Raw genomic sequence first — 12804 nt, 5'->3', positions numbered from 1 at the left:
GTGCTGAATATCATGGTAATGGATCCAATAGACCAGCCGACCACTGACAGTGCCACCACAAATTGTTAGAGGTGACAAACACCTACAGCATCTCAAGGAAGCTGTGGATCTAGAATGACCATGTACTGCTTATCAAGTAGGAAATCACTCAAAAACTTTATGTTTTTGGTAATGACCAGGGCTGCCGACACAAGGTGGACACCAGGTCAGTTGTCTAGGGCCCTGGATCTTGAAACCACCAGATCATTTTACGAATTCCTCAGGACAATTTCCAGCCTTACTTGTGGTGACAAATCCAGGTGTTTTTGGCGAGACCTCTGGACATACCCAGCCGTGTTTGCGGAAACAAAAACAGGTGTTTTAAGCAAAAACATGATCTTTTCCTAACACTAACCATGTGGTTTTTGTGCCTAAACCTAACCAGACCATAAGCACTGCTTTGTCACAGCATAAAATAGAAAATGAACCTACAGAAACGTAAATCTGCAACATAAAGAGATGTAAAGTTTCAACATATCTATTGTTTGTAGAAATGTATGTTGCCAACATTTATTCTTGTGATTTTGTTGGCCTGTTGGAATGAATATTCCTGACATGATATTGTGAAATGTTCTACATACAAAACACTAAATAGCCCAGTAGTGTGTCATAATGTAATAATGTGTCATATGACAGCTAAATAGTCTAAATTCTTCGAACACGAATCAACATGACGTGAAGAGTAAACTCAGGCCTCCGGCAATCATTTTTTATCAGCGACTGGGTTAATGCTACAAGCCACGGCGGACAGGGATGAGCTGTCAGGAATGCTTGGCATGGGCTGGAACGGTTCAACTTCCGCTGTACCGGAGCCCAAAAGAGATCAGGAACGTTTTGTACTGTACTGAGCAACATGTGGTTGATGTGTGGATTGTGCTTGAGGCCCTTTGAAGGTATTAATGGAAACAAGAGTCCATCTTCTGATGTGAGACAGAAACTTTAACGGTTGGCTTACTTTCATCTTCACATCTATGAATTTCTTGTGAATTTCCTGTGAGGGTCGCACACATAAGTGAAGAGTTTTGCTGTTTCACTGGCAACTGATTTGGCAAGTGTACATGGACGTAGGAAAATACTAAATAAGGCTTTTGTTCAAAGTAGTTTACTAGATAAATGTTGAGTCTTGATCCTCTCCAGAAATGTCACAGTGCCTGACTGGCAGGTATGTGACTTTCTGTGGGCACGTGTGCTCAAAATAAAACAGATGTCAAACAGCACTTTATCTCAGATCTCATTTACCAGAACTTACATGTTTCACACTTGATCTTTCCGAGTTCAGAGCAGTGCTTTTCAAACCTTTTGAGCCACACACCAAGTCACAACAAAGGGCAAGCCAAAATCTCAAGGCAACCCTGTATTAGATCATTAAATACCTCAAATGTTAAATATAAATTGGTTGTATGGCTCAATGAAGGGAGGAGAGTGTCAGCAGTACGGACTTATCAAGCCAATTGCCAGAATAAATAATAAATAATGTTCCCTAACTACATTTCTTGCAAAACAGCAGATAAGTTAAAGCTTTATGTTTCATTATTTTGCAACTTTATGTTTGTTTAGGTTGAATTTACTATTTTACTCTTGTCACAATGCTGTGTTTATGCTCTGGTTATGTTTCCGCACAAAAAACACTTAGGGTTAGGAAAAAACACCTGTTTTAGTTGCCACGATTGCAGACGGATGGTCTGACTTCCCTTGAAAAATATACAGTTTTGACGCCACAGAAAAAGGTTGGAAATGTTCACAAGTTTCATAAAAATATCTAGTGGTGTGACCAACATCCCCTCCACTTCCTGATGTGAAAGGTGGCTAATAGGGTTTGGTACAAATGTCAACCTTGGACGTATCTGCAGTTTGCAGACATGTTAAATGCCATCTTTTTGTCCTGGTGACTGAGCTGGGACTTTTTGCTATTACTCATCTTGTTAAAGGGACGGGAATGGGATTTTTGTTTGACGTATTTTTAGGATTGTATTCATTTCAGTGATACTTTGAGATTAAGACTTGTTTTATTGTTTGGCACTTTATGTTCACTCGTAAATAAGGTAATTAACAATTCAATGACAGGTACACATGTGCTTGTGTGAGTCCCACTAACCTGCTCCACTGGGTCTGACTGACGTAGTTTCAAAGTGTGGGTGAAGTTCCACACTCATGGAGGATGTGGGAACCCCAGGCACAAAACGACATTTTGTGTGTGTTTACGTATGTGTGTGTGCATGCAAAATGTTGGTTTGCACACAAGCACACCCACAATTTCACACACTTAACCACATATCCTGAGGCCTACACCTTTTTATGGTTAAACATTAGCTGTTGTAGAAACACAGATGAAAGCATCTGATATTTGACTCATATTTTCTTCCAGAAAATATTACAGTTACAATACTGCATGTGTTTTTTTTATCAATCATTTACACTAAATTCACACTATTACTTCTCTTTTGTTATTTTGTATAATATTATATAACGATCGTAATTTCAAAATGTTTTTGTATTTATTATCATTTTACTGCTACAACAGTCAAAATCAATAAGATTTCATGTCATTTTTCCCTGCATAAAACAATAGTGATGATCGTGACTTGTGTTTAGCAACGTCTCATTTACCTAAAATGGTTGTTTCCATTCATTTTCCAACCAGGCTGTGAAAGAGAAAAATGCAAATTACAGTACATTTTGTGGAAAATGTTTCAAACAGTCTCATGCAATTTTAATTTCACCCCTCAGACTCAGTGTTTGATTCTATGCTAAATATTACCACAAAGACAGACTTTTAATCTTTTGCAGAGGACAGGATTTGATAGTCTGTTATACAGTGTATATCTGGAATGTGTTGAAAGATAATAGAAACCTCTTCAGTGAGTGTGGCAGGACACACTCGCTGCTGCTGCTGATGCTGCTGCTGGGTGGTACAGTGGCTCAGTGGTTAATGCTGCCACCTGACAGCAAGAAAAGTAGGTTTGAATATCGGGCCTGTAACTTGATCACAGTCTGTGATCTGTGGTTGATGTAGCTGTATGATGTGAAGTATTCAGTATTGTTTTGTCTGTAGATTTTACAGTCTTACTCATCAGTGCAGCGTGTACAAGCTCAAGGCATCAAAATTCCTGTACTGTATAATGTTGTGCCCCAGGGATGGATCATAGGACCACTGTTGTTTTGGGTTTATATACATAGTCTAAGTCAAAATGAACCTGATATAAATGTTGATGGTAGTATTTACTGCTTCTTTGACCTAGTATAGTCACGATATCAGATTTTTGATACACGATTATCATGGCCAAACAAATTCACGATTACGATATTATCGTGATATCTATAGAAATTTGAAAAAGAAACTGCTACCAGTCTTATCTTAACATTTGTTTAGTGTGTTGTTGTTTTTTGGCAAGTAAATTTGCCTCAAAATATGAGTACAGGGCAGGTGGAGAGAGTGTCTGCAACCGTAACTGTAAAAACAAAAGTGTACAAAAAGAACAATCACTATCAGCTACTCAATGACAAGTGAAAAGGCCACCAGATGAACAAAAAAAAACTAAAAAAAAAAAAAAGAAAAAAGAAAACATACACAAGGCCAAACATCTTTGTGGATTATCATGACATTATTGTGTGTGTTATAACAAAATATTAATATTTCATATTCTAATATCACCGTTATTGTGAATATCGCAAAATTGCGACAGCCTAAATCTGAACAGGGGTCTCCTGAACAAAAATGAAAGGCAAAGAATAGGAAAGTTACTTTTTTAATGTTGTATGTTTGTGTTATGTTATCTGTTTCTTTATAAATATTTTTCAATTGTTCTCTGTCATTTTAACCTTGTTTTACTATATGTTAAACTAAACTTAATCTGAGATTTTTTTAAGTAAAATCAAAACAGTAACTTACTTTGCTACTATTACTCAAGTAAAAATATCAGTACCTCTTCTACCCCAGCTCATCAACAGTGAATTTATAATAGATTTATGATGTAATTATTTCAGTCTTTGTGTCCTGTTGCCATTTGTGTACAGGATTTAGCCATGCTCAGCTCGACAGGTTGACGCTCACCATTGTGCTTGGAACAGGAACACACAAACTGCTTAAGTGGCAGTTCTGGCAGGCTTACCACCACGAAGCTGAAGGATATTTTATTTACAGGTATTTATCGTTTTTATTTAGCACTTCTAATTGTTTGCTAACTAGCTAATTACCTCAGCTAAATGTTACCCACCCACTGGGTTGAGTGGTTGAGTTACAGTTGTTAGCTTGCCCTTCGAGTAGCTAGTTAGATAGCTAGCTAGCTTTAGCTAACGTTTCTTGATACAGTCTGTAACATTAGCAGTTATCTAAACGTAGAAAGTACATTTAAGTAGCTTTAACTTCTCAAGTACTGCACTTCTCAAGTACAATTTCGACTTACTTGTACTATACTTGAGTATTTATATTATAAGCTACATTATAAAATACTCCACTAGCTAACATTCAGAGGCAAACATTAGACTTTTAATACTTATTTGCTAACTTCAGTTAAAGGTGAAATTTGTGTGAGCTTCATAGCAGCTCTACCTTACAATTTTACCAATTCACAGCAACAGTAACCAGCAGTTGTCAATATAGAGTGCTGTAGTCATGACGTAACAAGCACTTGTTTTGCTTTTTGAAGCGTAAATTAAATCACCAGAAGTAAAAATCTAGCTTACACTTTAAACAGACTACATTGGGGTCGCATGATTTAAATGTCATGTCATACTACACAATTACCAGACAAATTTCTATAAACTGATCAGTCTACAGGTTGTAAAGTCGGTTTGCAACTGAAGTCGGTCTGTAAAGTCGGACAAGTGAGTAGATGAGTGGTCGTGTTTGGCATGATGACGTTTCTGACCCTGACAACTATGGCAGTCTCATTCAGCCACGTGTTAGCAGCCGCCATTTTCAAGACATGTAAGCCTGTTATAATTCAAATATAGGACATTAAGAATGTATAATATGTCATAGAACAAAACGTGTAAATATCTGAAGCCTGTGGAAAAACATGCAATGTACTACATAAAATAACTTTGCAGATGCTTTGACTGAATGCCATTTACAGTTTATGATCTGTGGTTATGTGCGTTGGCTTTGTACATATTTTATTGTTCCACTGTCTTTTTTCTTTACCTCATCCTGGCAGTTCGCCCTTTAACTGTTGCTGTTTTATGGTTTCAAAATGAGTGGTCAGAAACCTGTCGGGATGTGCTGCTGACTTCCGTCTCTGTTATTTCTCCCTGGCACAACAGGCAACTGCTCACCTACGAGCAAAACCGTCAATCTCTGCCAGCTCTGAAGCTGGAACTCCTTGGATGACCACTGACCTCGGACCTCACTGTGGAGCGTGAGTATGTGTGTGGAGTTTCCCTTTGGTGATAAATACAGTATCACAGATAAAACAGTGCAAATACTAAAACAATATTTTGAAAAAACCTTCACAAGAGCTGTCATCTCAATTCAAGGGATAAAAATATGCGTTGGAAGGAGTGGAACAGTGTTTCTTTGAGATGAATGGAGAGAGAGATGCAGAGCGTGGGGGGAGATGTTTTCCTGGCAGGCTGGGATTAGATGCGGTTCCATAAATATGTTGGGCAGCTTGGTATACTTTGTGCCCAGTGGTAAAAATAGGCCTTCTTCCCGAGGGAAGTGATGACGTCTGCAGCCTGCCTGCATCATCAGCCACAAGTCGGCTTCGTCCTCATACTGGAAGAGGCAGAGAGACAAAGTGTGGGGGGAGCATCAGTGATCGCCATGGCAACACATGCAGAGTGACGCAGGTAGAGGCAATTGAAAGGGAGAGAGGTGGTGATTGGCTGGCAACTGCAGCGGTGTTTGTCTGTGTAGGGAAGAGATGTGTGGGTGGTAAAAAGAAGAGGAGGAGGACTCAATAGCCCAGCACTGAGATTAGCACCCGCACCCCCAACACACACACACACACACACACACACACATACAGTCCAAGCCTGTTAGCACGGTCAACAATTCAGCCTAGCAATGAGATGATATGATTTAGCACGCTTCTTGAGCACTGACTTCAGAGGAGGTGGAAAATAGTGTTTTTTCTCCCTCACAAATGCCATCTTGGTTATTATGCATGCATGCATTTTGGGAGGAAAATATTCCCCACATGCACTCAACATATCCTGCTGTTTCATTTGAGAGCCATTAAAATAGACCTTTTGGCAATTCAGCTGCTATTGCAAGGCATTAGTCCTGAATTTAATTACATTTTAAAGGTTATTCTGCCCTCTAGTCTTCTTCTTTACTGCAGTTTGTCCGCCAGTGTTCTTGTTTCATCTCTCCCAGTAGCCTTTTACAATCCTTCCAATCATGGTTTGCTGTATAGACTGATGAATGTTACATTTTTCTCCTGTGGATTGTGACCACATTCATAGTCCAATGCACAATTAATGTAGTTACATGCATAAATCTCAGGAAAGGGTTATACACACACACAAAAAAACTAAAACAAATGCCAACAAAACATCTGCAATTAGCAGGAATGTGTACTGTGTTGCCTGCATGTGGCTTTGTGTGTGTGTTCTCGTATGTCCTAATAGTGCAGGATGAGATACAGACAATACAGGGACCTGCTTATCAGAACATTGAGTTGAAACATATTTGCAAAAAAAAGGATTAGAAAAGAAATCATTCTTCACTCGGTCAAGTGGCAAGCATAAGGTCGACATCAACATCATTGTCATTTGGGCTGAGAGAGCAGACATGGCAGAGTAATGGTGGGTGACATAGGTAAACTGGCAAGGAAAAGGTAGTGACTAAGGGTAATACCAGGGCCATGGGGAACAGTGGTGAGGGCAGGGTAGATGTTACAATGATGGCTGAGTCAGGAAAGCTCTCCAGTGACATCTGCTGGACAAGATCTGAAAAGACAGGACAGACTGAATGCATGGAAATGACATTGCAGGATTTTCTTATTAGACATGATTCATATTAATATGATGCCTTTTTAAAGCAAATCATTTAGTTAATCAAGCGTGTCAGATGATTTCCACTTTGGAGGTCTTGAATATCACACCATGCTTAATATGTTACATACAACTTTTAACATAAAAAATTCATCCTCATGTGTTTAGTGTTGTTTGAATGAAGTGGTTTTAATTACTTAAAAACACATTAAGATTTAATCATAACGTCTTCTCACTATGGTTTCTTGACAGAGAATGAGGTTGAGGGAAATAAGAGGTTTTATCTGAGGCAGCCACACCTTTTCCTGTAAATGAAAACGAAAGTAAATGCATGACTCTTAGTAAGCTATATAAGCACATTTCTCTTCTCAGATTTTTGGTGTCAGCCACTGAAGGCAGCAGGGCAACCAAGGTAGGTTTTTTTTGTGTCACTGATTGTTCTCTATTCTTCTTTGTAAAAGTGATCTGTATAGTAATATCTGTAGAGACTATAGTGAAGTTGACAGTGGCATCTCATTATACAGAGCTGCAACGACTAGTCGATGAAAAGAAAATGAGTCTGGAGTTATTTTGATGATTTATTAATCATATAGGAATAGGGACCTATGACTATAGTACCACCTTCCCAAAGGTAAAGACTCGCTGTTTCTCTTTGTCATGTAAGAAATTAAGTGAAATAGCTTTGCTGATATGACAAAAAACAAGCAATTTGAATACATCTCATCATTTTTTTAATAGTTTTATATTGCGTACTTTGTAATGAAGCCTCACCTAGGTGAGACTATCATTCTGTGGTTGAAGAGGTCAGTATGGATTCTTGGAAATTGTAATTAACTGTTCAGATAAAAGCCAAAGCAGCCACACCTCCTACTGTAAATGTAAACCAAAGTAAATGCATGAGCCTCAGTAAGTTATATTAGCTTGATTATGAGCTCAGATTTTCAAGGCAAACAAAGTGGGTTATGGCAGAGTCGTACTGCATTGCAAAAGATTGTGGAGATATACCTAAGTGGCCTAAGTTTGCACATTTTTGCTTGTTTTATTCTCTTTACATTTATGTCATACTACCACTGTGAGAAGACTGAATTAGCCAGCCTCTGCAAAGTAGCCCCCATTGTTTGTTTCTGCTTTCATGAAGCTTATTGCCTTGTTATACAACTCACAAGGCTGTGGAACAGGTTAAGGATAAGGGTGTTGGACTTTGGCAATGAAAGTCCTGTTTAACAACATCCCTGGCAGCTTCCGACCTCTAAGGGTGTAGGCACACACACACATGGACGCACACATGCACGCACGCACACACGCACTTTGTGTAAGTATGAAACTAATAAATAAATACTAACTATATGTAAATCATTACGACAGGCTTAAATACACAATTAATAGAGTACTTTTTAAAGAAGTTGTTTTCTATTCTTTTTTATCATTGTAATTATATATTTATGTTAATGATGCGCTCTTCTTACTAGAATTTATTGTATTTACTGAATGCAAGTTTAAAGTAAGTCCGTATTTATTCTGCATGTTTAAGTTACATTACAACTACTGTTGGCAGAGCAAGTTAGTAATGGGCCTATTTATCAGATAATTTACACCTTGGAAGTCTTGAATACCGCATCATGCAAAATATGTTGAAAATACACAAAACTTCTAACACAAAAAAATATTTTTAATAGTTTTATATTGCATATTTTGCAATGAAGCCTCACCTAGGTGAGACTACCATTCTGTGGTGGTGGGTTGATAAAGAAAGCATCATAAGTAAATAGTATATGTGGCATTTCAAGTAGTATCATACATGGCATCTGTGCAGCTGTTACTGTTACTATTATAACACTGAGTGATGGTTCTTTTATTACTAAAATTGATATGTCAAACTCCATTTTTAGCTCATATTCATTATGTGTGCAGTGTTTAAATGTTTGTCTGATCATAATGTCTTCCCACGATGGTTTCTAAACAGGGAATAAGGTCAGGGGAGCTAAAAAGTTGTAGCCATAACAGCCACTCCTTTTAATGTAAGTGAAAATGAAAGTAAATGCATGACTCTTAATAAGCTATATAAGCACATTTCTTTTCTCAGATTTTCAGTGTCGACCATGTAAGGAAGCAGAGCAACCAAGGTAGGTTATTTGAAAAAGTTCATCCATTTCACTGACCAGTTTAAGAATAATCCATCAAATTATGCTGACTAGAATATTCAAGTAACGTTTCTGTAACAGTTAATCTGAGGTTAGTCATACTGAGATTTTTTAATGTTAGTATTACATTAAGTATTCTTTATATAGTATAGGATTAAAGTCAACTGTAAGATTCCTATTGAATGTTACGGGTGGTTTTCAGATTGTCCTGCACTGTGTCGTTCTGAAAGATTAACAAAGAGAATAAAAGAAGTGAAACAAAATAAGTCCAGTCCATTTAAATGTTACAATTTTTAACTTCCCTATTCTTATTAATATCTGTCTAAATAGGTGCAACATGTTTTGCCCTAAATGTCGACGTCAAGTGGAAAGGTCATATAGATTCTGTCCTGGATGTGCCTTCCAGTTATCTGTCTTGCCTCAAAATAGGACTCAAGGTAAGTTTACCAGCAAACTAATTTTTGTGAATTTCTCAGGGTCATTTGCTGTAGTAGACTTGCAAATAGGGATTGCTTATTGCATTATTTTTGTAGAGACCAGATATTTCTAATTTATATGTAATAAAATATTAATTGTTAAGCAGATGTGGACACGTCAGCACATCAACTCTTGGTCCTTGCAGAGGAGAACAACCAAAAGGAGGATCAAGATGTTAAAGAAAAGACTGCCCAGACAAAGGTGAAAAAGCTATGAAACAGTTATTGTACTGGCATAATTTTTTCACGATAATCTCTCATATTTAAAAGATAACTTTGAACAGAGCGACTACACAGTGTTCTTTCCTTATCACAAGCAATCATTGCTTCCTCTTCCTGTAACTGAAACTTTGTTCTGCTTATATCGACATTATCTTGGGTTGTAAACAAGCTCATGAAAAAAGGAGAACAGGATTCTGCTATGTTGTGTGCCTGTCTGCAGCTTTTTATCTAAGCTTACTGTGACAGCTTTATCTTTACCCATTCTTCCTTTTAGTTGATCAAGTTGGCAAGAATGAACATGTCCATTTATGGTTGTGTTGACCCTTTTTTTTATCTGACAAAAGCACCGTACAGTACAGACACTCCTCAGAGTTCAGCTATGCAACTCTGATAAATGCACTGCATATCCAATAGCGCCTTCACAATTAAAGACTTCAACTGGTTCACAGTTGTAAGGCTTTTAATGTAAAACAGCAACTGCTGGTATGTTTGGTTTGCATCAGCACCAGCTTCACACAGCTACAATGCCACTGGTCGTGTCTATAATGTCAATTTCTGGATATTAAATGATCATATGCAGTTTTCTGTTGTGATCCCAGTAACATCTGTTGTTAAAGTGTCCTGAAGTATCATATCACACGGGATGTTTGATTCTAAAGAGAACAAATTTTAATTGTAACTATTCTAATCAAATCAAAAATCAAACAAAAAGACGGCTCACGCACTGCAGGGATCCAATATCCACTTATTTAATATATATATGTATAGATATATTTATGTGTGTGTGTACATATAGATATAATATATATGTATAGATATATATGTATAGATATATGTATATATATCTATACATAGATATATATATATATATATATATAGATATATATAGATATATATCTTTTTGAAGTTTAAACTGTTACATTAAGTTATCATAATATCAAGCAGACCCGCCAAGTTCAAACTGCAAATTGACCTAACTTGTTATGGGTGCTAACTTAATTAACATAACTAACTTAGTTAGATATGAATGACATGGCATTCCCTTTATATTTTTCTAATATTTTAAACATATTTTCTTACTCATTGTGGATATTTTACCATTTTCTTAACTTGTGTTCTGAACTGTTTTGGAAGAACTATCATTCTTTCATATCTGCTATGCTAATCTTTCCAGCAGCAGTCGACTAGTGATGACTTTGAGCCAGCCAGAGCTACACCACAGGACCCATCAGATAACATTGCTTGCCAAGTCACACTGGAAAAAGGAGACACACCTTCATCCCCCAATCTGACATGCTCAGTTGGTGAATCAGTGTCTACTGCAAAGCTACAAGTCACAGATGCTTGTAAGGAGGAAGAAAGGCTATCTGCTACAGCTCCTGAATGTGACTCTCAACCATGCGTTGAGGCAGTCCCTGGATCAAGCCTGTCTGTTTCCACAACCCTGCCCTTCCCTACACCTGCAAGTGATAACCTGACAGAGCAGGAAACAGACGGCCCACCAGATATAAGTACAGAGGACAGCCCTAATGCAGTGCAAATTCCTGGTGACATTGAGTCTGGGCTGTTGTCTACTTCTGCATCATCACTAACATCAACTAAAGAAATTGGCCCCACTTCATCAGAATCGTCTGAGCAAACACCTCCAGTATGCGGTCCTGTGTCAAAGCAGTCTGCCTCTGAACGAAATACAGATATGACACAAAGTCTCTCTGGGAGGCCAGATGAAAAAACTGACTATTCAGACTCTTATCAGGGGCAGCTGCCTATTGATGATTTACACACAGCCAGAGAGGGTGGTACATCGCATGACCAAACAGATAACACTGCTGGCCAGACACCTAAAAAATGTGATTCAGTATCAAAGCAGTCTGCCTCTGAGCAAGATAAAGATAAGGCAATCTCTCATGAGACAGAAAAACTCTTTGCAAGACCAGATGATAATGAGAATCACATCAAAACTGAACAGCATGAACTTGTGAAACAAGTTTTCAGGAAAGAAGACCAAGCAGCCAGAGATGACACTTGTTGCTCAGATGATCAAAGTACCAAAAAAGTGGAGTATTCTGCTGATCCATGTCCAGTAGCAAAGGAAACAGCCAGAAACACTGAGGTAGTTATCGGTGAAATACATTAACCCTCAAAAACTGACTTGAACCCTGAATTTTAAGCTTATAACACAAGACTTTGTACTGCTTTTATTCGTTCTCTACAGAAACACTAAATGATAATCATGGTAGTAATAACATTTCCAGATTTCTGTAACTATTTTAATTCGAGTCCCATTAAAACCTTGGTGTTTTGGCAACAAGCATGTATACAGGCTTTTAACTGTATAATGTTAATCGCCTGCCTCTTTAGCAACCACAACCAACTATCAAGTGGGGGTTACTTACTTTCAATGCTTTCATTGAATAGCGAGGACAATAAAATTTGAGTTTCACGCGTAAAATGTGACGATATACTGGTAAAAGTCTACCTTTTAGCTGCAAATGTTAGACATTAGATATTGTAATATCCCGGTAATCTGATCAGGGCTTTGTTTACTCTTCGAAATTTTATTCTTCTCACAGGCTGTCGACACCACACAGGCACAGCAGCCAGTCAACAGGGATGTCGATGTCTCCAATTCACCAGTGCCCTTTTGCCCTGATAAGAAGGCAGGAAATATCTTGGAAATGTCCATTGAACATCAGGCACAGCAAATGTAGGTTTTGGGTTATATTATATTTACTGTATATGCATGATTTTCTATTGTATTTCTTATCTACTATCTTCTTCAAAATACTTTGATATTTTATTATGTTAACATTTACCTATTTTTTTTTTCTTATTTAGTTTATCAAACAGCGAATGTATGCCTGTGTACTTCCATGCTGTCACTTCCAAAAGTCTTCAGTTCGATCCAGAAAAGGATGCGATTTATTTTACGTGTGAAAGATTGTATGGAAGTTGGGATCAAAGTGGTCTGCGATTGTCCTCTAGGT

At 37.7% G+C, this 12804-nt stretch overlaps 1 protein-coding gene across 1 annotated transcript in view; it reads left to right on the top strand.

Annotated features, from left to right (window-relative positions):
- Window positions 1–8926: 8926 nt before the first annotated feature.
- LOC141004825 (E3 ubiquitin-protein ligase rnf213-alpha-like) overlaps window positions 8927–12804 on the top strand; it is a 58770-nt gene continuing 54892 nt past the window's right edge. The window contains exons 1-6 of the mRNA XM_073476491.1: window positions 8927–8949; window positions 9070–9101; window positions 9450–9556; window positions 10992–11465; window positions 12391–12524; window positions 12656–12802. Of these exons, the coding sequence (XP_073332592.1) occupies window positions 8927–8949; window positions 9070–9101; window positions 9450–9556; window positions 10992–11465; window positions 12391–12524; window positions 12656–12802 (917 nt within the window). The remainder of the gene's footprint in view (window positions 8950–9069; window positions 9102–9449; window positions 9557–10991; window positions 11466–12390; window positions 12525–12655; window positions 12803–12804) is intronic.

Source organism: Pagrus major, chromosome 11, assembly GCF_040436345.1.
Source record: "Pagrus major chromosome 11, Pma_NU_1.0".
Classification (NCBI taxonomy): Eukaryota; Metazoa; Chordata; class Actinopteri; order Spariformes; family Sparidae; genus Pagrus; species Pagrus major.
Note: the sequence above shows the minus strand (reverse complement) of the source record. Positions and strands in the feature narration are given on the sequence as shown.